Genomic DNA, 24,286 nt, shown 5'->3' with positions numbered 1-24,286 from the left:
TTTGATTGCAATTGCACTAAATTTTTAGAAGAACTTGGGAAGAATTTGCTTCTTTATGTGCAAAGGGGCAATTTTACTTCCTCCTTTCATTCTGTATGACTTTTATTTATTTTTCCTTCCTTATTATTGAATGAAGAGAGGAGATGCGGACTCAACAGTCCAAGCAGGTTCATTGCTGAACCTGAGAGGGACCCCTCTGCCCTGGCCAGCAGAACAAAGGAAAGAGAGAGTCTCTTAACAGGTTAAGAGCTTTTTATGGCCAGGGTCTTTGGCCGGCTCTTTGTGGGGAGGGGTCAGGGGAAAGGTGGGCTTGTGGCTTGCTGACGTGTCCTCTGGGGGATGCTTGTAGCCTAAGTAAGATGAAACCGAGGTCTCTCTGAGGTGGTGGGTGGGCTTATTGACAAGGTGGTATTCAGGTCCGGATTCTATCAAGTATGCTGGCCAGGAATTCTAGTGCAGTGCCCAACAGGAGTGAGAGTAGACCTCTGGGCCTTGTTCCCAGGATTGGGAGGAAGCCTTACGATATTGACTGTAGATTTTTTTGTAGATGCCCTTTTTTCATATTGAGGAAGTGATTCTCTATTTCTAGTTTACTGAGAGTTTTATTATTATTACAATGATTATGAGAGGATCTTGAATTTTGTCAAAGGCTTTTTTGGCATTAATTGATATGAACATATGTTTTTTATTCTGTAGGCTATTAATCTGGTGTGTTACATGGTTGATTTCCAAGTGTTGACCTGGACCTGTATTCCATGATAAACTGCTTGGCTGGGACGTAGTATTCATTTTGAAAATAGCTGGATTTGAAATGCTGATTTTTTTGAGGATTTTAATATCTTCATTCATGAAGGATAAAGGTCTCTAGTTTTATTTTCTTGTACTATTGTTAACTGGTTTTGGTATCAGGATAATGCTGGCCTTATAAAATTAATCAACTATTGTCTCCTCTCTTTTTTGGAAGAGTTTGTGAGAATTGAGAATAGTCCTTTAAATGTTTCATAAGATTTACCAGGGAAGCCATCTAGACCTGGATATTTCCATTTGGAAGATTCTTAATTACAAATTCAATTCCTTTACTAGGACATATGAAATAGTTTGTTTCATCTTGGGTGAGTTTTTGGTAGTTTGTGTCTTTTAAGAAATTGGTCCATTTAATCTAAGTCATCAAATGTATGTATGTAGAATGTATTGTATTGTTTTATTATCATTTTAATAATTGTGGGTCTTTAATGAAAGCCTCTCTTTCATTTCTAATATTGCTAAGTTTTATTTTTTTCCTTTTTTTCCTTGTCAATCTCCCTGAAGTTTTATCAATTTTGTTGATCTTTTCAAAGAAAAAGCTTTGACCTTATTGATTTACTCTATTTTGTTCTGTTTAATTTAATTGGTTTTTGTTCTTATCTTTATTATTTCCTTCCTTCTGCTTGCTTTTGGTTTATTTTGCTCTGTTTTCCCCTATTCTCTTCAGATGGAAGTTCAGAGTACTTATTTTAAACTTTTCTTCTTTTCTAACATAAGCATTTAATACAATAAATTTCTTCTCAGCATTTAGCTATAACCTACACATTTTGATATTTTGTATTTTAATTTTTGTTTGTTTAAAAATATTTGTTAATAGCCATTGAAACTTCCTCTTTGACCCATGGGTTATATTAAAGTGTGTTATTTAATTCCAAGTGTTAGATTTCATTCTGTTATTTTTCTATTATTGAGTTGCAGTTTAACTCCATTATGATCACAGACCATACTTTGTATTATTTCAATTGTTTAAAAGTTTTTAAGATAGTCTTATGATCCAGGATATAAATTTTCTTAGTAAATGTTCCGTGGGTACTTGAAAAGAAAGTGTATTCTGATGTTGGACTGAGTGTTCAAAAAGTGTCAACCAGACCCAATTTGTTGATGGTGTTCAGTTCTTCAGCGCCCTTACTGATTTTCTGCCTATGGGTCCTATCAATTATTCTTAGAGGAATGTTCAAGTCTCCAGCTTTACAAAGAAAAAAAATTGTATTTTTGTCTATTTCTCCTTTCAGTTCTGTCTGATTTTGCTTCACTTATTTTGAAGGTCTGTTTTTGGGTGCATATACATTTAGGATTATTATATTGTACAGAAAAAAATTATCATACCAGCTCTGAGACAGCTATTCTTAGAAAGGCCTGCTTGCAAGATTGGTTCTTGGCTAGTGTTTGGGAACTTAACTGTAAACAGTTCCCTGTACTGATATAAAATATTCCCTAAATATTAAGAGTGGCTTACTGTGTCCAAACTGATTGTGCAAAAATGTACTTTATGCTGCATACCTGCTTTCCTTCTGGGAGTTTAGAATTTTGGTACATGTTAGGCAGAGGATGCCTACATGACTCACCCTTGATAAGAACTCAGAACTTCTAGGCTCAGGAGAGCTTCCCTGGTAGACATTTCACACATGTTGTCACAACTCAGTGGAGGAATTAAGCGCATCCTATGTGAATCTACTAGACAGAATTCTTGGAAGCTTGCCCCTGGCCATGGTTTCCTGCCCCATGCACCCTTCTCTTTATTGTTTTTGCTTGTTATTATAATAAGTCTTGGCTGTGAGTATGACTCTATGTTAAGTCCTGTGAGTCTCTCTAGGGATTGCTATACCTGGGGGTGGGTCTTGGGGATCCCCAACACATATGTCTTCTTGATGAACTGACTTTTTTGTCATTCTGTAAAGTCCCTAGTTATTCCCTTTCTCTGAAAATATCCTACTTTGTCTGATATTAATATAGCCACTCCAGCTTTCTTTGATTCATTTCTTTAAATTTCTTTAAAAGATTTTTTAAATCTTTTTGCACTTTTTTTTTTTTTTAGATTTAACCTATCTGTATCCTTGTATTGAAATGAGTTTCTTGTATATAGCATACAGTTGGGTTATGGTTTTAGTTTTTGTGTTTGTTGTTTTTTAAAATCCATTCTGACAAGCTTTTTCTTTTAATTAGTGTGTTTAGACTATTTACATTGATATGTTTGGATTTAGGTGTACCATTTTATTACTTGTTTTTGGTTGGTTCCTTGTTTTTTCACCCTCTGTTTTCCCTTTCCTGCCTTCTTTTAGATTATTTGAACATTATTAACATTCAATTTTAATTAACCTATTCATTTTTTACTATATCTCTCTGCATAATATTTTTGTGTTGTCTCTAGGCTTTGTCTACATATTTAAGAAGTTTTTTTATTGAGATATAACTGACCTATAACATGATACTAGTTTCAGGTGTACAACATAATGATCCAATATTTGAAAACCTTGCAAAATGATCCGACATTTTGATACATACTTGACATTTAACAGTGTACTTAGAATCGATATTTTACCACTTGAAGTCGACTATAGAAACTTTATCACCATATATTTTCTTTACCTTCCCTTCCTTATATTAAACCTGCAAGGCTGTCATTTTTGCTTTGACCAACAAATATGTTTTTAAGAATTCAAAAGGAGACTCGTCTGTTTTACAGTTTCTCAAACTCAGCACATTTGAAGCCAGATACCTGGGTAGGCACCCCGCGCTTTGTAGAATGATCAGCGGCGCTCTCCTCCACCTACTAAATGCCAGTAGCAACCACCCCCGCACCCAAATAAAAATGATCTCCAAACATTGCCAGAAGTCCCTTGGGGGACAAAATTGCCCTCAGTTGAAAACCACTGATCTATTGTGTTTACTTAGATATTTTTCATTTCTGTTGTTCTCCATTCCTGATGTCCTAAGTTTCCCTCTGGCATCATTTCTCTTTTTTTCTGAAGGATTCCCTTTAGCAATTCTTTTAGCGCAGATGCTGACTATGGACTCTCTTAGTTTTCCTTCATTTGAAGATGTGTTTTGTACACTTGGGTCACCCCGTGAGTGGGGCTGCTGAGTCGTACAGTCAGTGGAGGTTAGTGAGCGTATGAGGGGGGTGGAAGTGGGGTGGCGAGAAAGAGTGGGCAGATACTCGCCCGGAGTGAGTGGAGGCAGGAGGAGGGAAGAGCAGCTGAAGCAGGAGCAGGAGGGTGGGTAGGGGGAGCCCTGAACTGAGCCTGAAGAACAGTCTGCAAGATAGATTTGTTTTGACAGACAGGCTGGTAGTCTCGCAGTTTCTTACCAGCTAAACATACCACTTACCATATGTCGAGTAATCCCACTCCTAATTTACCCAAGTGAAATTAAGAAATAAGTCCACACAAAGACCTGTATTTGAATGTTTGTAGCAACTTTATTTATGGTAAACCAAAAACTGGAAATAATCCAAATGTCTACCAGTAAGTGAATAGATAGAAACAAATGACAGCACATCCAGATAATGGAATACTGCCCAGTGGAAATCAGTACACGACTGATTCATGAAATATGGATGAGTAATAATTTTTAATTATATATTTATATTCAATGAAAGAATCCAGACCCAAAAGCTGACATCTGGTTGATTCCATTCATGTGACACTGGAAAAGACAAACTACAGGGGACAGAAATCAGAGCACCGGTAGTCTGAAGGAGGAGGAGTTGACTGCAAGGGACATAAGGGAACTTTGGGGGTGATGAAATATTCTCTATATTGATTACGATGGTGTTCACATGATTAGATATGTTTGCCCAAACTCATACATAAAAATTGGGAATTTGCTGTATGTAAGTTATACCTCAGTAAACCCAACTTAAAAATGAAAACACTAGTTAGTGGGAAGTAAGAAAATGATAATCACCCAGCTAGTTCAATGTTTTTATAAGATGATTAGAGAAGGAAACTTGATTTTCTTGCTGAAATATTAGCAACACTATATTAAAAGCAAAGTTTAAGTGGAAGTACAGTCCAAAGCAATCTCCGGGACCATGGCACAAATATCTTCAAAGTAAGATCAGCCACTGCGTATCACAGCCACTCCCTGACTGCACATGGCAGGCATCTGGGGAGTTCTTACAACATGACAGTGCCTGCTCCCCACGCCAGGCCAGTGAACTCTGTGTGTCTGGGAGCAGGGCCTGTGCCTTGGTATATTTTAAAAGCTCCCAGGAGATTCTGACATGCATCTAGGATTGAGAATGACTGTTTCAGCCCTTGAAGTCTCTGGCAACCTCCATATCCTTTTGTATGTGAGACTGTCCTGGGGAAGGAAATGCCTCATGCCTTGGCCAGAGCAGTTCTTGGTAACAATTAGTTAACAGCCAGATGAGAACAAGGCCTGAGGGATGGACCCAGGCTATGACTGGGTTGGGGGTAGAGGGTAGGATGAGGTAGCAATGCCAGAGAAGTGAGGACACCCCAAATTAGGGAGCCAAGACCCCAGAAGGGAGAGGGGAGAATGTGCCGGCCTCAGAGTGGCAGGATCCATGTTCCTGAGCCTTAAGTAAACCACACGACCTCTCCGAGTCTCAGTTCCCTCTGCTGTAGAACAAGGGTGGTAAGTTATTGCTCGATCACCCCCAATGTGGGGGCGACACACCGTAACAGAGGCTCACATTTTAGCTGCACTGTTTTCTAGTACTTTACCATGCATCGCCTTCTTGTAGGAATCCTGTGATGTAGACAGTACAGAAGGAGGACGCATGGCTGATGGACAGGCAGCACACACAGCTCCACGGACTGGCAGCCAGACCAGCTCTTCCTGCCTCTGGGTCAGGGCACGTGCTCAGGGCTCTCCACCGACACTGCTGCGGCTGTGGCTCCCAAAGCAGACAGGGCTCTCCCAGGAGGGGAAACCGACCTGAGTTCAAATCCTGACACCTCTTTGAAATTAGATTCCATGGGTTGGGCAAATTCAGTGCATTCATATGGAAAGGTATGGGAAATGACATCAACCTAGCAGGGTAGTTGTGAGAATTTATAATCCAAATTATTTGAAATGCCTCATACTGAGTTTGGACTCTATCAACAGTGGCTCTTCCTCGTAATGTGAGACATAATACATTGGCCCCACTGATGTTGCTAACACCCCTTTGCCCAGCATGAGCAGAACCCTAGAAAATGGGGCATCTCACCAAAGGGGTCTCACCTGTGGGGACATAAAGCAGATCAAGTGAGAAGTGCTTCCCAGATGGTTTTAATATCCCCCCTTTGCAGAACTGAGGGTCTGCTGTAGGCCGTGGTCTGGTTTGTCATCCCTATTGACCATGCTTCTTCAAACACTTTTTCTGTACCAGTCTCTTTCTCCTCTCCTGGGAATCTCATTACATGTTGAGGTACTTGATATTTATTGTCTCACAAATCACCAAGGTGCACTCATTTTTAAAAATTTAATCTCTCTGGGCTTTAATTTTAGTATTTTACATTGACTTGTCTTTGAGGTCACTTATCTTTTCTTCTGCATTTAATCTGATCTTATTATCCAGTAAAATTTTCATTTAAGGTATTGTATTTTTCAGTTTTTAAATTTCCATTTTGTACCTTTTCAGAATTTCCATTTTTCAAATGAGACATTTCACATAACATTCATGTTCAACTTTAAATATTCAAACATATTTACAGTGGCTCCCTTAAGTTCCTTGCCTGTTAACTCCATCGTCTCCACTGTTTCTGAGTCTGTTTCTAGTTGCCAGTCTACCTCCTGGTTAATGGTCCTCTATCTCTGCTTCTTCATGTCTTTAGTTTTTATTGTATGCTGGACATTTGGAATGATACATTATTGAGTGTATTTTGCCTATGTGAATAAGGAACACCATGTTTTCATTTCCACATGGATGACCCAGTGCTCTTTGTCAGAACATAGAATTTCAATCATATTTCTGGAATTTTGTTTTGTTATAGTGTCTTTTATGGGAATAAATGGATATTGTTGCAGTCGGGGACCGCAAAAATGAGAAACCAAGTCAGAATGACGTTTAATGCAGAGGGCTTGGACTGCCTCTGGAGACTGAGCACCAAGTCAGCGCTCCCCTGCGCTTTTATTAAGTTACAGCAAGAGAAAGACAGGATCATAGGATGAATTTTTTTACCAGGCTAAACAATTGCAAACTAATCCCCTTAAAGTTTCTCTTACGTCTTGTCAAGTCATCCGGCCACGTGAGTCTCAAGATGTGTTCCTTATCTGGGTTTGCCTCAGAAAGGATCACTGTATGCGGTCCTTGTCACGCCACTCATGACTCACACCAGATTCCAAGACGCAGCACCTTTTGTTCTTTTCTCTTAGATTGGTTTCGGGTATAGATTCAGCTTAAGCAGGAACTAAGTTACAGCGAGGTTAACTGCTGGGGTATCTACAGGATATAGATAAATCTGAATCCTCCTTGGAAATGCCGGATGCCCCGGCTGGGGCACATCTATAGCTCAATCAACAAGAAAGAGAGCCCTGACAGAGGAGATCCCCTCCCACTGTCCCTGTCCCTGACAGTGCTGAGATTGGAAAAGATCCCCTTGGGCCTGAGAGTTGACCCAGGATGTGGGACCCACTGTGTCCCCAGGCTGAGCACGTGTTAAGAGTGTGTGTTTTGCTTACCGTTGTGTCTGTGTCCTTGTGCTTCTGAGTGGATGTGCATGTCAACCTGCACAGAGGTGTGCAGGCACCTTCAGAATGTGTCACAGAGCTCTAGCCAGTCCTGTCTGGGTGAACTAGAATTTAGTTGGCCAGTTGGAAATTATTGAGCATTTAGGTTTTTCCAAGTTTTTGTAGGACCCCAACCTCCCTGAGAAATAAGTTAGCCTAAGAGTGGCCATCTTGAAGCCCAAAAAGCCATTCTGATATATGACTCAGAGGGAACAACTGAAACCAGGTAACTCCTCTGGGAAATGACAGCTGGCAGCGCTAACCTCTCGGTTAGTTAATCATAAATGCCGACCCCACCTTGCTAAATCACCCTAGCAGTAAGAGAATGATCCTATCTTGCTACACCCCCAGGATGTGGCACCAACCCAGAAATCATAGGTTTGAAAAATTACTGCCTTTGTAGAATTGTTATCTAATCTGTAACCATGGTAATCCTTTAGAGCTGAATGCCTCGGAAATCCTATATAACCCCTTAGTTAGAAGTGCTTGGGGTCCTCGTTGAGACCCGCTGCATCGGGCTGACTTGGACCCCAGCTAGTTGGCTTCTGAATAAATTCCTCTTGCTTGTTGCATCAAGAAACGTCTTTGGTGAGTGATTTGGGGCGGCGCCTTCCTCAGGGGAATCCAACATTTTCATTATTATTAAAATAATGTTGTGAATAACTTTGTGCCTTGTCTGATTAAGACAGAGAACATTATTTTCTAAGTATTTGGTCCTATCTGCCAGGCATTCATGCTGGTTGCCTTTTTATTTATTATCTCACTTAGTTGCCTCCATCAGCTTAAAAGGTGAGTATTATTATCCCTGTTTGTGGGCTATGACTGTATGACTCACAGTCACCACCACCTGTAGATAGCTGTCCTGGTGGAGGGATGGCTTCCTGCCTACTCCCACTGTCCACTGTGCTGACTCACCCAATGTTCTGACATCAAGACGAAAGTGTATAAAATAAAACACAAAGGTCTTTTACAGTATTTGACATTGGGAACATAAGAACAGTGGAGAAGAAACGAGGTTTGAAATGAACAGAGTCAGAAGCTAGTCTACAGAAAATTCTTCCAAATCTTACAGCTCATATATAAAAGAAACTTGATAGGAGTTTTCTCACATTTGACAACCAACCAAATATTGCCAATAATGAATTGAGAAGTTGAAATGAAATGAATCCATCCCAGAAAATGGCACAGAAGAATTGTGTGTCTCTGCCAAATTCTTGCCCGCCAGTCTGATCTCACAAAATCAAGGTTCCAATAGGCTTTTTTTTTTTTTGCCAGCAAAGTTTGGACATTCAGACTAGCCTTAACTTCAAGGGGGTCTAGGAAATGAAATATAATATTGAAATCTTTCTTGTAACCCTTGATTGAAAAGGGTGCTAAGTGAATGCACAGTATCTGTCATTCAAGTTATTTAATGCCCTCCTGCAACCACTGCATGGGTTATATTATGTTGTTTGAATCTGCAGAAAACAAGAAGGCTAAGAAAACCATCTATGGAACCAACTGAACTACTTATAGAAAGTAAGAGGACCTTGTTACTATCTGTTACAAATCCTCCCTCCTCTCTGATAGTGGACACAGTGTTTTGTCAACCTATCCACTGAGCCTCAAAGAAATTAACAGACATTTCAAGGTCTCTGCTGAGCAGCTGTGCAGTCAGAATTTGGAACTAGGCTCCCAAGCTCCAAGAGCCCAGCTCTTCCTGTTACCAGGCTGAAAAGATGTGGATCATTTATAAAAGAGATTCTGTTTCTGACATTTCTCTTACATCCTGTCACCTGGCACATTTGAGACACATGAGACAGTTAACCAAAAATGCAACTCAACTGATACAGGACAAGTTCCAGTCTACAGTGGAGAAAGGTCTATATTATTTTATTTCCACAAGGACAAGTTAATCGGTTCATCGGAACAAAATACTGATGTTAGATCACCAGAAATTCATACTTCTAAACTCAGGCTGACATTCAAGTAGAAAAATATGTCCCTACCTGGAGAAGCCACATGAACTAATGACCGTCCTCCAGTGATCATAGCCAGGGTAAGAACTGCAATCAGGTCTCCAGGCCCTGGGACTGTCTTTGATAGACAAGCCAGTCCGTATAATTAAGAGGCCACTTCCCCAACCAGCTCTGGTTTTCCTGGGATGAATCCAGCGAGGAGTGAGCTCCTGTCATATGTAGGGTGCCCCAGCTTTGCTGTCACACTCATGAGGGGGCTGCCCTTTGTGGGGGTGTGAGGCACTGGAGCGCAGGGAAATGCCCTCTGAGAGATGTGGAAGAGAAGGGGTTACTCAGGTTGAGGTGGGGAGTGTATTGTGTGTGTGTGCTCAGTTGAGTGTGTGGGTTGTTTTCTGTCTCCGTGCATGGGGACACCGGTGCCTCATGGGCAAGAACTTGCAATGTGCCAGGGCACCGGGCATACCTAGGACAACTAGGAGTTAGCTGCATACCCCCTCCGTCTTTCCAGACTGACCCTCAGGGCCCTGTCATGTTCCTCCCACCCACGGTGTGCAGGGCCACGTGACACGAGGATTCCCTTCCTCGGATCCTCCCTGCAGCCTCAGGACACCCATGTGCAGGAGCTGAGCCCCTGAGAGACAAAAATTAAGGGGCCCTTACGGCTGTGCTCCCACAGCCGCCTCCAGAAGAGTGCCCCCTCCCTCTATCCGCTATGTAACAGCAAAGCCAGCATATGTTTGGCAGTAGGGGAAGAGGTACATCCCCCGAGAAAGTCTGGACCCTGGGGTGTGGACAGAAATGCTCAATGTTCTCATCAGAATACTTTTGGCTCCAAGATACAGAACTTAATTAAAAGTTTCTTAAATGATCTGATTTTATTTTGTACATACCATTATCCAGGGTCCTTGGAGAAATGACTGGCTCCAGGGTAACGGACAGGGAAAGGGCAAGACAAACCTGGCTTATAGTGCTGTGCCAGATATTAAATGTTATGGGCTGAATTGCCGCCTCCCAAAATTCCTATGTTGAAGTCTTAGCCCCTCATACCTCAGAATGTGACTGTATGTGGAGATAGGCCTTTTAAGAGGTGATTAACTTAAAATGAGGTTGTATGGATGGGTACTAATCTGACTGGTGTCCTTAAAAAAGAGATTAGGACACAGACACATACAAAGGTAAGACCTTGTGGAGAGCCAATGAGAAAGAGGCCATGTACGAGCCAAGGAGACAAGTGCCTGAAGAAACCAACCCTTGATCTTGGACTTCTAACCTCCAGAGAATATAAAATTCTCTTGTTTAAGTCACCTAGTCTGTGGTATTTGTTACAGCAGCCCTAGCAAACTAATACACTCTACCTTCAAAACATATCAAGAATTGAATCATTTCTTGCCACTCCTTTGCCTGGAATACTGAGCACTGCTTCCTGCTTCCACCCTGACCTCCACCATGGTTTTAATATGAAAACCATGTTAAATCAGATCGCAGCCCTGCTGTGCTTCAACCCTCCAGTGGCTCCCATCTAGTTCAGAGTAAAAATCAACACCCTTACAACAGCCACATGGCCCCAGGTAGATTGTTACCTCTCAGCTCTCATCTACGACTTGTTCCCTGGCTCCAGATACCCTGGCAGAACATGTAGTCACAGGGCCTTTGCAATGGCTGCTTCTCTGCCTGGGAAATGCTTTCTAGGTATATGTGAAAGGCTAACTCACCACCTCCTTGAGTTCATTACTCAAAAGTCACCAGCTCAGTGACACTGTCCCCAACCACACTGTACAAAATTGCACCTCCCCATTCCCCCTTGCCTTCTGTGCTCTTCTCAGCATTTGGCTATCTACTATGACACCTATCTTACTAAACTTTCACCTGTTTCCTCAACAAGGAGGTAGGACCCACAATGACACCATTTTTTTAGCAGTCTCGCTCACTGGTGGGTCCCCGGGTGTCTACAACAGTCTGGCACATGGCAGGAGTTCAGTCAATACCTTGGGACTGAAGGAACCAAGTGAGGCCCCACTGAATCCTGGGTATTCATGAGTTGGTCATCTCAGAGTTCGACCCCACAACAGCCCAACCACAATGACCGGACTACCAGAAGCCTCGTCCTCCCAGCTCCTCAGGTTGGCACAGATGTTCTACCCGTTGCTGGCTAGCCTGAGGGGGGAGCCTAGAAATGTCTGTGGGACAAAGATGTGGAGTAAGTCCCAGATGTCACTGACCAGTATTCAGGGCATATCAATGCCAAGAACTGCTCAAGCGCTGGTCAGAGCTGACAGCAGAGCCCTTGAGGAAGGAAGGAAACAGGGAGAGTGTGGCGAGAGTAGCGTCCAGGCGTGGAAGCACAAGAGGAGCGGTCAGGGGAGAGGCCAATCCCAGCTGAAGAGTCTGGCTGACCACGTGAAACCTGAAGACGGGCCTCCGAGACTGCAGTCCAGTGGCAGAGGCGGCTCCAGCCGGGCAGCAGTGACCAGGGACACCACCCTTCCTGGAGCTCCTGGTCTGCAGACTCAGAGCCCCTTGGCTGACGGGGATGAAACTCTCCCTCCCAAAGGGGGGGTCACTGAGATGAGGAGAGGGGAGCCAATAGCCCAAAGTGACACCACCTGGAAGAGGAAGTCCTCGCAGCTTGCTTTCTCAATTTTTAATTTTTTTTTGTATTTTGAACATGACCTTTATGCATGGAGGTGAATGGTCAGCGACTCATACTCCTTTCAGAGACACAGCTCGCTTAGAAACAGAACCTGCGGTGCCAGACCTGGCGCCGAGGCCAGAGGAGCCGCTGGACATTGGGCCGCTGTGGCTGGAGTTCTGTCTAGTCAAGGGAACCCGGACACCACGGAAAGCTCTGCCCACAAGCCTGCTGCTTGTCTTCCAGTCTCCAGGGAGCCCGTCAGATTCTATTAGGAAGCAGTCTGATTATTTGAACTGGTCGCAGCCTCTCTGGAGTTGTTTGGGTGGGAAGGAGGAGAATGCACCTGGCAGTGGTCGCCTAACCAGTAGCCATCCCTCCCTACCCCCCACACGCCACCGTCACTCCCCATCTCCCAGGCTCCCTTTGCTGTGCTGCTGGCTGGGCAGCAGAAGCCCCACAGGTCCAGCTGATATATGTGAGTGGTCTGGGCCTGCCAGGGCAGCTGCCCATGCTTGGCTTGAGAGTGAAAATGTGACCCAGTATGGGGCCATGAAAGGTGGAAGCAAGACAGCCAGGATTATGGGAAAAATTTTGCTCCTGGATAAAAGAGGCAAGCAAGGAGCAACATATTTCCTCACTGCTTTTGGACATTTCCAGGCAAGAGTGTGCCGCCAGAAGCCACTGCAGAGATAGGAGACACGCAATCATTTCCAGACACAGGACCGGCACCGTGGAAAAGCCTGCGTCCCAGGGGGCCTTGCCAAGCTGCTGAGCTGAATAGGAGCCACCTACCTACCTGTCTTCCTGTTTCAGAGACACTGAACATCCAGGCTGTGGAAACCCTTTGGAGTCAAGTTCTACTTTTTCCAGCCAGATGCAGCCTAAGGGGACAAGGAGCTCCCCTCATGGTCCAAGGCAGCCGCCATCAAAGACTTTTCCCCTGGAGTACAGCACCCTGTCTGGCCTACATGGCTTCCTACCAAATATGCTCTGTAGTTGTTACGTGACCAGGCCTGTGGGGAGCACTGACGGCTGCCCAGGGCCTTCGCTGGAAGGAACCTCAGGCTTCTCAAGCGAAGACAAATAATGAGGCTTCCCTCCTACTTCGACTGCTTCCAGGTGGTTTAAAAGCATCAGTGAATCCATGTTTTGAGGTAGCTAATTATCGGCCTTTCTATTTATAGCAAATTTTTCGTGTCCCTTAAAAAAAAATGTCTTTACCATTTGTAAAGTGTCAAAAGGAAACTGAAAGTGAAATTCTCAACTTTGGTATAAAAGCTGGTCCTTGAGCAAACTTTCAAGAGCACCTCAAATATCACCATGGCTCTGGTAAGTTCCCTGGAAATTCCCACAGAGGCGCCACTGCCTGAGGGCTCATCCCCTTCTCTAAAGGTAAAGGCCTCAGTCTGGGCTCCTGGCCTTGGGCACAGTTAACTCAGAGCACTTTGGAGAGGCTTCTTAGGATGGTTTCATGGGAAACTTGCTTCAAAGTCCTTCGCCCGCAGGACTGTGAGATTTCCTGGCAGAATGAGAGTCCACTCGGCCTCTGAAGGGGCTGGGGTGCCTGGGGTTTGTGCTTGCCTCCGATAGGGAAGAGGACGGGGTGTGGGTTCACAGCAGGGGGCACCCGCTGGGGAAGGGGACAGGGTGTAGGCCTATGGCAGGGGGCACCCACTAGGGAAGAGGATAGGGTGTGGGCTTACGCGAGGGAGTGAAGCCCACCTTGTCTGCCTCGGCTGCTGCCTGGAGTTGGCTGCATTCCCACCTCTGGTCTTTCTCTCTCCCCTCTCCTCATGGCATCCATCCTGTCCTATGAAGTGCATTTGAATTTCAGCATTCTGACTCAGAAACCTCCCCTCCTATCACCCTGAGGTCCAGATTCACACAGGTCCGGGGAGGGGCAGACCAAGTTGAGTGGTGTGAGCTGAAGAGGACCTGCTGGCTGGCTGGGGAAGTTCATCAGAACAGGGGCGATTCTGGAAAGGTGCCCTGCACACCCAGAGGGGCCGCTCTGTGAGGAGTGTGGGCCTGGGGGAGGGCTTTGCCAAGGCTCTGTTGCCTGGGAAAGGGAAACTGTCTCCTTATGCAGGCAGGGTCCAAGCTCACATTTTATCTGTCACCAGGTTGCTATGAACAGTGCCCAGGGCTTGCCTTATACAGATACTTGGTTTCAGAGCAAAAAATCCCCTTGTGATTCTGAAGTGAGACTGTCTCTGGGCTTGCCCTGCCCTGGCTGAGAGCAGGCGGTGGCTGGTGGCCGTCCTGGCCCTGCTGACCCTCCAGCCCTCTTCCATGTGTATTTCCTTTGACCTTGTTCCCAGCCAGGCCCTGCTAGGGAGGGATGAGCACCAGGAGCCGGCCAGAACGGAGCTCAACGTGCGGAGGGGCCAGGACACTGAGACCCACATGGGGCACATGGGGAGAGGTGGAGGGCCAGGGGCCTGGGGACCCAGAGAGTGACAGCTGAGCCAGGCTGGGCCTTCAGGGTGGCTTCTCAGAGGAGGGGTGGTGACCGGGGAGAAGAGGAAGGGTGGCTGTGGGGAAGGTGGCTGGTGCAGAAGCTCCGGATGCGCAGAGCGGCAGGGGCCGTGGTGAGCTCTGCGGTGAATGAAAGGGCAGGCCCCCCAGGCAGCCTGGGCAGGGGGCATGAGGGGCCTGCGAGCTGCCCCCTGGGAAAGCCCTGCACCTGTGCCCTGAGGCCAGAGGAAGGTCATGGCCACAGTGGGTCTTGGGGAGACTGGGTGTGGAGTGGGAGGGACAGGACGCTGTGGGCCAAAGGTGAGGGTGCTGAAGTGAATTCAGGAGAAACTTCCAGGGTCAGCATTGTTCATCACCCTGGGATGGAGGCAAAGCTAAGCTACCCGCTGGCCTCCAGTGGGATGGCTCGGAATGGGGCAGGAGGGGGTTTGTCATCCACTGAGATCAGGCACAGAGAAGGAGAAAACCGAAAAGTTCTCAGGTTACCAAGCTGCAGTGTCTGGGTGTGAGAAGCGAGGAGCCAGGAGCCGGCAGGAGCTGGTGGGGTGGAGGACAGAGATGCAGCAGGACATGCGTGAAACAGTAGAGAAAACCCGGCTCGGCCGCTTCCCAATGAGAGGTCCTGGGCAGTTCTCTCTGGTCCTCAGTTTCCCCACCTGAGCAGTAGGGTGGTGCTTCCTTCCCCGAGCCGAATGAGGGATGCGGCTCAGGAACAGCGCGGGCAGGGGTCCTCCACTCCCAGTGCTGGAAGCCATGGCCCCAGGAGAGCCCCTCTAGGCACAGTCTCTTTAGGATGTTGTCAGCCCCTGTCTCATAGGTTGTCATGTCCAAGGTGGGGGTGTCCCAGGGCTGGAGGGAACAGAGTCAGAGGAGGATGGGGTGCCTGATGCAGCCATGGACAACCAGGGTTGTCAGGACAACATACTCAGGAGCACGTAACGAATGCACCTGCATATGCAGGTCTGCATGCCCAGCACGTGTGTGTCTACACACACAACACGCATGTACAGCACACGCAACATGTATACAGGCATGCATGACATGCCCACATGCACACATGCACGCACACAGAACAGCATGTACATGCCCACACATGCATAATATACTTACACTGGACAACTCTCCACTCTCCCATTCCACAAGGTGCTTTTTCTAGGCTTCCAGACCCTGGCTGTGGGAGAACCTATAAGAGTGACAGCAGGCTGAGGACCCCACAGGGGCCAGGATCTCTTCCTCTCCCCCAGGCTCTCACAGGGGGATGAACATGAGCAAGGAGGTCCCCCAGCCGAACTACAGCTCCCCTGCCGGGGTCTCTGCTCTTGGCCAAAAGGCTGTCTACATCATCTTGGGTTTTTTTGCAGTGCAAAGAACTCAGCCCTGGAGACCTGATTGAGATTTTCCGCATTGGCTATGAGCACTGGGCCATCTACGTGGGAAATGGTTACGTGATCCATCTGGCTCCTCCAAGTAAGGAGTGTTGAAAATATAATGATCGAAATATCTGTTAAAATAACGAGAACAAGTGAAGGAAAGAGCTGAGCGGGGCAAACCTGAGTGGGCTTCCCGCTGAGCAGGACTTGAGCACAATGTACACCCATGTATCACTGAGTAACCACAGTGGGGTCCCAGAGGCCCTGACAGAAGCAGCAAAAGAGGGCTCTGGGCTCCGGCAGTGAAGCCGGGCTGCTTCTGTGTTCCCATCTCTCCAGCTCAGAGCTGGGTGTGTAGAGTCTCATGCGATTCAAACCAGCAAAGCCTCTGAAGGTCAATGTTACATAAAGAATAACGGTTCTCCGTGTATGTCCTCTGTACTCATATCGTTCCACAGGCAAGATTACCTTGAAAGTATTTACCTAATACCCCTTAACCGAAGCAGCTCTCACAGATGTTACACATTAAAATAGTAACAATAATAAACCCTCCCACAAGTACATATGCATAGTGAGTACATATGAATGATTTCTTTAACCATTCATAACAGAAGCCCCAGGCTGGCAAAGCCAGCTAAAAGGAGAATGCAGGAAACAGATGTATGTCTAGTCAGTGAAATAAAAACAAATGCTGGAATAAGACAGCCAAATCAGATGCAAATTGGTTCACACCCTCCGGAGCAACGGCACCATAACCTTTGGAGTTCTCTTCTCTACCAAATGTTTGTATTGTTACTGGAAAAGATCTCAGTCACTATGATCAGAATAATATATTTGCATCTTACTAGTTTTCTACAAGTTATCATCTACCTTGGAAAATATTGTAAAAATGTCTGGATAGATGGTTAATAGTAAATCAAGCTCACTTAATCCAGATGGCACTTGGGCCTTGTAGGAGAAAGCATGTGGTGAGGACATGTGGTCCTGATTGTGCCTCTTCCAGGCTGTGGGGAGTTTTTCTTAAGGGGCTGGATTCTGAGTGCAAATACAAGCCATTAAGAAGAAGCATGAAACGAGCATCCTCAGTTAGTGTGCCCATTGGTCACTCTCCCCTTGGAAGGTAGAACTTGGACTCACTACAGAATGGAATTTGGATCCATGAGCTGAGAGCACTTCTGGGGACCTCTCTGTGTGCCCAGAACTGTGCCAGGTCCCAGAGAGCAGATACTTATGGGAGAGAGTCCCTGACATCAGCTCAGTGCTGGGGAAGGAGCCTGCCTTTGGAGCTGGACAGAGGCAGCCTCACATTCTGGTTCTAGGACATCTCACAGCACAGAAAAGTCTGATTCTGTCTCTCTGGGTCCAATATTAGCTGCAAAAGGGACATGAGAATATTTACCTAGAAAGAGAAAAAAGGAGACACAATTAGGTAATCCACATATGAAAAGGAGCACAGCCTTGTGTCTGAAACACAGTGGGGACTACAAATTTTATCTCTTTCACAAGTGCCGAAAGATGAACAAACAACAGATGTGCCTTACCATCGGTGCTTTTAATGGCCAAATTTTTGAGTAACCTAAATACTCAAGAACAGGGGATTAGTCAAATAGATGATATTCCTTCATATGATGGAACACAATGGCCGCCATTGAAAATCATGACATTCATTGACTTGAAAACGTAGTCACAGCTTGTTAAGTAGAAAGAGTGAACTTGTCAGATCCTCCACATTTCTGAAGAGACAGCACCAAAGCTCACTAGTAGATTCTCCCCACCCTTCTTTCTTGTCCTGCCCCTCCTTGGTCCCTCCCTCCCTCCCCTGTAGATTGGGTGACAGTGTCTCTGATTGCAGGTGAGTACCCTGGGGCTGGCTCCTCCAGCGTCTTCTCTGTTCTGAGCAGCAGGGCTGTGGTAAAACGGGAACTCCTGAAGGATGTGGTGGGGGGCTGCCATTATCGAGTCAACAATGACTTGGACAAAAAGTACATACCACAGCCTGTGAACGTGATCATCTGTTCTGCAAAGGAGAAGGTTGGTGAGGAGATGGTGTATAATATTCTGGACAGAAACTGTGAGCACTTTGTCACTGACCTGAGATATGGCAAGGCTAAGAGCGAGCAGGTAAGGTCCTCTTTGGGGTGAAGTCTGCTTGGTTGGTGTGGGATTAGGGGTGGCGGTAATGTGGCTGTGCAGCCAGAGGGGAGCATCATTGTCTGTTATGCAAACTCGGGCTCTTGGGGACCCACTGGACGTCTGAACTCAAATCTCAGATCTGCTTCTAATCCACTAAGCGTCTTTGGACAAGTCACTTCCTCTCTGGGCCTCATGTGGGTTGTCAGGGAGAGTCGGGGCCGACCCAGCACCATGGCAGGTGTCCTAAAGGCCCCAGAAGTGATGCACAAGGTTTATGAGAGCTTAAGAACATTTTTGTGTAATATCTGGGGCTGTGTGTAAGATCTACAGCTTCCACCCTGTCCCCCTGCACAGTCTCCCAAGTTTGTTATCCCAAGACACACAGCTAAATAAGTGGTAGAAACCTGGTTCAAAGCCCTGCTTCCCTCTCCAGACTCTCCGCTCTTTACTGCTGTACCCAATAGCTTCAGGGCTCCGGCCCAGCTGGTTGCATCAGTGGGAGGCCCTGGGGTAGATGAGGATGAGGGCAAGACCACCAGGTTTGGCGACAGAAATCAAGAGTTGGACGTTCTGCTGGGACGTGTGAGGTGGCTGGTTAGCCATCCAGGTGGAAATGTTGGGTAGCAGTTGGGCGTGTGAGTCGGGAGCTCAGGGCTGTGGTGGAGCTGGAGGTAGGCACTTCCAGGCTTCACTTCTGAACATACACAGTGAGCCCAGAGGGCACTGCTGTGGCCTCTGCTCCCCACGCTCCCCTCAGGTGCTGCCTCAGCCCCTTCCTCTGCAGGGGTGTAGCTCTGGGAGAATCAGGACCGCAGAGCAGTCCCCAGTCCCACCCTGAGCTCTGGCCCTAGGAAACCAGGCACGAGCCCTCCTGCCTCCCCACCCCAAGTCAGGAACAGGTGTCCTCACCCAGAAGGTTCCGGGACCTATGTGAGAGACCAAGACATTTTTACGTAGGATCTGGGGCACAACTTCCACTACCCCTTCACAGTCTTCCAAATTTGTTATCCCAAAACACCCAGCTAAATAAGGGGCGGAAGCAAAATGACTCATCAGCCCATCCTGCCAATTGTCAGGGCAAACCCAGACAAGCCTGCCGCCAGGACTTGGTCTCCACTTCCGGTTTCCCAGGAAATGAGGCCCCTGGGACACCTCAGGCTTTCTCCCCAGGATGGGACTCTGGGTTGGGCCGCTGAGCCTAGACCCCAGGCCCTTGGGAAGGAGGGAGACGCTGCCTGGACTTGCTGTGGATTCAAGATGGCCTACTCATTTTCAGGTGGAAAACGTCCTGATCGGAGCAGGGGTGGCCCTGGGAATCGGAATTCTGGGTGTCGTCGGATATTCTCTTTGGAAGAAACGCTCCCAAAACCAGTGAGAGCCTGCAGGAGCCACAGATTCCTGGGTAGAAGCAGCTGTGGAGGCCAGCAGAGACGGCCCCCCACAGCCCGCTGTCTACCAGCCCTCGCGCTACAGTGACCTGCAACTCTCCCTCACTCTCCCATCCTCACTGGCTGAAGAACGTGCCGAGCGTACCAATTGAACCATCAATAAATGTATCTACAGAAAGGACTTCCCCTGGGTGTTTGTAGATTTCTGGATCAGAAAGGAGGAACATTAATTCAGCATTAATTGGATACTTTCCAACAACCTTTAGCTGTGCAACGCTGGGAAAGGCTCTTGCCTCTCAGAGCCTCAGTTTCGTCCTCTCTGAGTGGGGGTAATGAACCACTTCACAGGGATGTCATGAGGGTCGCTAAGATGATATGTGAACATGGGGATGCATGTATCTTTTCAAACTAGTGTTTTTGTTTTCTTCAGATAAATAACCCCCGCCCCCAGAAGTGGAATTGCTGGATATCATATTTCTGTTTTTAATTTTTTATGGCATCTCCATTCTGCAGCCATAGTGGCTGTACCAGTTTACAGTTCCACCAACAGGGCAGAAGGGTTCCCTTTTCTCCACATCCTCAACGACACTTGTTATTTCTCATCTCTTTGATGCTAGTCATTTTAACAGATGTGAGCTGTTGTCTTACTGTGGCTTTGATCTGCATTTCCCTGATGGCCGGTGATGCTAACCACCTTTGCATGTACTTGGTGGCCGCCTGTATGTTTTCCATCTTCTTCAGTTGGGTGATTAACTCTGCATTTTTTTCTTTGTTAGTGTAAGGATTTATGCTACAAATTTCTTTCTAAGTATCCCTTTAGTTGCCTGTCCCAAATATTGTTGTCTAATATTTTTGTTATCCTTCAGTTCAAAATATTATCAAATTTCTACTCTTTTCATCTTTGACTCATAATTTATCTAACAACATGTTCTAAAATTTCTGAGGTAGAAGGTTTTTCTAGCTATCTCTTTGTTATTGATTTTTCACTTTATTGCATTATGGTTAGAGAATATGATCTTTATGTTACCAGTTCCTTGAAATTTGTTGAGACTTGTTTTAAGGCCCAGGGTATGGTCATTTTTCATACATTCTTCTGTGTGTGGTCAAAAACAATCCATATTCCACAATTGTGCTATATATGTCCATTAAACCAGCTTGTTGGTAAGTTTTCAGATTTTCTATCTTCTCTAACTTTTATGTCTCCTTGATTTATGAGGTTCTGAGAGAGGTGTATTTAGATCTCTCACTATGACGGTGAATTTGTCCCCTTTTCCTTGCAATAGGCCAAAATTTTCAGTATCTATTTTCAGACTTTTGTTAGATGCAAACAAATTTAGAATTATTATATCTTCCTAATGAGGTAAAACTTAAACAGAAACTTTTTGGAGTGTTTACCAACACTGACAACCAATTCTCTGATTCTCCAGACACTGGCTGGGTGTTCAACAATTCAGTTCAATTTTGACACTATCTATGAGGAATTAGCACAGACCCCACAGTAAGGGCTCAGTCCCACAAGCCTTCCCCTCCACCCCACCTTCAGATGGCATTTCCAAGTCCAAGTCCCAAAGCACCCACACTCTGTCAATGGGGTTTAGATCAGGGATTCCCATGACACCACCTAGGATTCAATAATTTGCTAGCACAGCTCACAGAACTCAGGAAGGCACTTTACTTACAGTTACTGGTTTATTGTAAGAAATACAACTCAGGAGTGGAACAGATGCACAGGGCGTGGTATGGGGGCAGAGGGATGCAAGGAGCTTCCATGCCTTCTTCAGGCACCCCACCTCCCAGCACCTCCATGTGTTCACCAACCCAGAAGCTCATCATGTCTCCTTGTTTAAGAATTTTGTAGAGCATCTTCAGCCCCCCTCTACCACCCAGAGATCAGTCGGTGGGGCTGAGTTCCAGCTTTCTAATTACTTGTTCTTTCTGATGACCAGCCCCATCCTAAGGCTTTCTGGGGTCCCCAGCCTAAGTCACCTCATTAGCATAAACTTAAGTATAATTCAAAAGGGGCTCATTATGAATAACAAGACACTCCTGGCAGTCAATAAATTCTAAGAGTTAGATTCATATTCACAGAGAAGAAACTGGTGACTGCCATGGGGGAGGAAGGTGGGAATCGGTGGATGAAATAGGTGAAGGGGATAAAGAGGCACAAAGTTCCAGTTATAAAAGACATTAGTCACAGAGATGAGGATACCTGAGTAGACTCTTGTATGAGTATAGCATAGGGAATATTGTAATATCTTTGTATGTTGAAAGATGGTAACTACACTTATGATGCTGAGGGTTTAATAATGTAGATAATTGTCACTATGTTGTTTACCTGAAACCAATATAATATTGTTTATCAACTATACTTTGTGAAAATTAAGAAAGGGAGACTTCACTAGTCGGGAGGCCAGCAGAGGGGACGCTCACACCTGCCACTTCTCCATAAATCTCCCACCCCAGTGGAGGAGACTAATCCCTTACAAGTTAATGCTGTTTGAGCTACTTTGTTCCCCAGCGGGAGGAAGGAAGGCTTCTGCCCTTTCCAGCCAATGAGAGACTGTCACAACTCAGCCAATGAGAAACCATGACACATGGGACTCCAAGTTTACTTCAATGAACTTTTTGCTTAAAACAACCCCCTAACTCAGCCCTGTTCTTCATAAAAGAGTCTTCTTCTCCTTTGTTCTCCAAACTTGGCTATGGTTTTGTCATAACTTGCTTGTCCCATGTTGCAATTCTTTGTTACTCCTGAATACACCTGTCTTTGCTAGTAAATTTTATTTTATTTTCAAGGCTAACCACTTCAATTATTATAATTCAATAAATGTAATTTCAATAATTAGAATAAATTACTTTTAAAATAGGAAGAAAGGAAGGAGGAAGGAATTAAGAAATTCCAAGGGTTTTTGGAGCTCTGCCCAGGAACTGAAGACAAAAACCAACTATATTTCTTATTATGCCATACTTTTTATCCTCTTTCTGTCTAGTAATAATTTTTGCCTTGAAGCCTACATTTTCTGATATCAATATGCTTATACCAGCTTTTAGTTAGTATACCTGTTTTTAGTTAGTACTTGCCTAATACATTTTTTTTCTTTTAACTTTTAAAAATTATCATCTATGTTGTGCATTGAGTCCCCTATACAGAATTTTATTGTTGTTAACAACCATTTGATCAATATGAGAGATGCCCTCTCAAAAAAAAATTATTATCTATGGAAGTAGATTCAAAAACCTTATTTAAACTTTCAAGTGAAAATTTCATATACTTTTAAGATGTTTACTATGCAAACTTTTTAACACACAGAAAGCACTAGGAAGATAGTACAGTGATCACCCATATACCCACTGCTTAGATTAAAAACTTGTTTTGTCATATTTAATCTGAACCTATTTTTAATTTGTCTTGTGTTTACATAAGCCTAATGCCATTATCACACTTAATAAAATTAAGAATTCCTTAATATTTTTAATACTCAGTCCATATTAAAATTCTCCAGATTATCCCAAACTACTTTTATAGCTGTTTTTCACGTCTAGTTGTTTTGTCTCCAAAACACCCCTCAGTCTAGGACAGTTTCCACACACCCTCAATTTAAAACAACTGTTTTAAGACCTCTAGTTCATTTATATTTATCGTGGTTTCCAGTATATCTGGAATTAGTCTTTCCATCATATTTATTTCTATACTTCTACTTTTTGGATATAATTTCTTTTATTTATTTTTAATTGAAGTGAATTTTTTGTTTTGCTTTCTTGTATTTATTTTTCCTCATTCCTTTCTTTCTCTGTAATTTGTTTGGAGGTTTATACTCCATGTGTCCCCATCACCTTCTGCTATGTGAGAGGAGGTTTCGGAAGGACCACCCTTTGATTTTGGCCTGTGTCCCTTGGGTTTGGGGAGCTTGGGAACAAGCGTGAGATGTTACATCAACAGAGTGGAGACGAAAGGAAAGTGCACTGGGAGAAAACTATTTTTATATCCACACCAGGGAGTAGATGGGCACGTGTTTACCCTGGACCACACGTGGGCCAGGCAGGAGGGAGCTGGCATGGAGTCGTTTGTTTGTCCCATCCAGGGTGTCAACAGACAGATGGTACCAGGATTGACGAAGGAAACACTCGCAACCAGAGGGAGGAGAAGCCTTGCCCCGCGAAGGGGAGGACAGCTGGCCCCAGCAGAGTTTTCTGAGAAATCTACAAAAGCCCCTTTCAGAGAAATGGTCACTTTGCACAATAGCAGACCTCAAGAAGCCAGCCACCAGGCATACTTTCCCCCCAACCCCTCCAGTGAGGGGAAGGTCAGTCAAAGGGCCAGCTCCATGCCCACCGGAGAAGGTCTGAGGCAACCTTGTACCATGTGACCACCCCCTATCCAACTGAGCAGAGCTGATTTGCCTAGAGGGGTCACCTGACCCAAAGGGCAGCCAATTGGTAGGTAGCTAGACGTGGTGAGCTGAGCCAGTCAGATTCTCTCTCTCTCAGGAACTTGAACTGAGAGCCCCCTACAGGCAGTGGGGAGAGATGGCACTGAGTCCCTGCCAGAAGAGCGGTAGTGGGAGCCGGTGGGAGATCAGAGTCTGGGGAGTCATGGGAGAGGACGCGGGAATGCTTGGGGGTGGGAGCCACAAGGCTGAAGGAAGGTGTGAAGAGCAGGGGGAGATCAGAAAGGTTTTAACCAGACTGGCAAGAGCATATACTGAGTTTCTTTAAGGCAGAGGTTTGGTTTGGGTTATGTTTGAACTTTACCAGAGGTCAACAGACTCCAGCTGGGGAGTCCTAGAAGTTCCAGACCAAAGGTCCTAGCGGTCCTATGGGTCCTCTCCTTGTATACCAATC

The 24,286-nt window shown here is 45.4% G+C and overlaps 1 protein-coding gene across 1 annotated transcript; it reads left to right on the top strand.

Moving 5' to 3' along the window:
• Positions 1-13,246: 13,246 nt before the first annotated feature.
• PLAAT4 (phospholipase A and acyltransferase 4) lies at positions 13,247-23,122 on the top strand. The gene is made up of 4 exons (XM_017655092.3): positions 13,247-13,404; positions 15,915-16,020; positions 17,776-18,044; positions 19,333-23,122. The coding sequence occupies exons 1-4, from the start codon at positions 13,396-13,398 to the stop codon at positions 19,429-19,431; spliced, it is 483 nt and encodes a 160-aa protein (XP_017510581.1). The 5' UTR covers positions 13,247-13,395; the 3' UTR covers positions 19,432-23,122.
• Positions 23,123-24,286: the final 1,164 nt, after the last annotated feature.

Source organism: Manis javanica, chromosome 11, assembly GCF_040802235.1.
Source record: "Manis javanica isolate MJ-LG chromosome 11, MJ_LKY, whole genome shotgun sequence".
Classification (NCBI taxonomy): domain Eukaryota; kingdom Metazoa; phylum Chordata; class Mammalia; order Pholidota; family Manidae; genus Manis; species Manis javanica.
The sequence above is the reverse complement of the archived record's forward strand: the minus strand, read 5'-3'. Positions and strand labels throughout refer to the sequence as shown.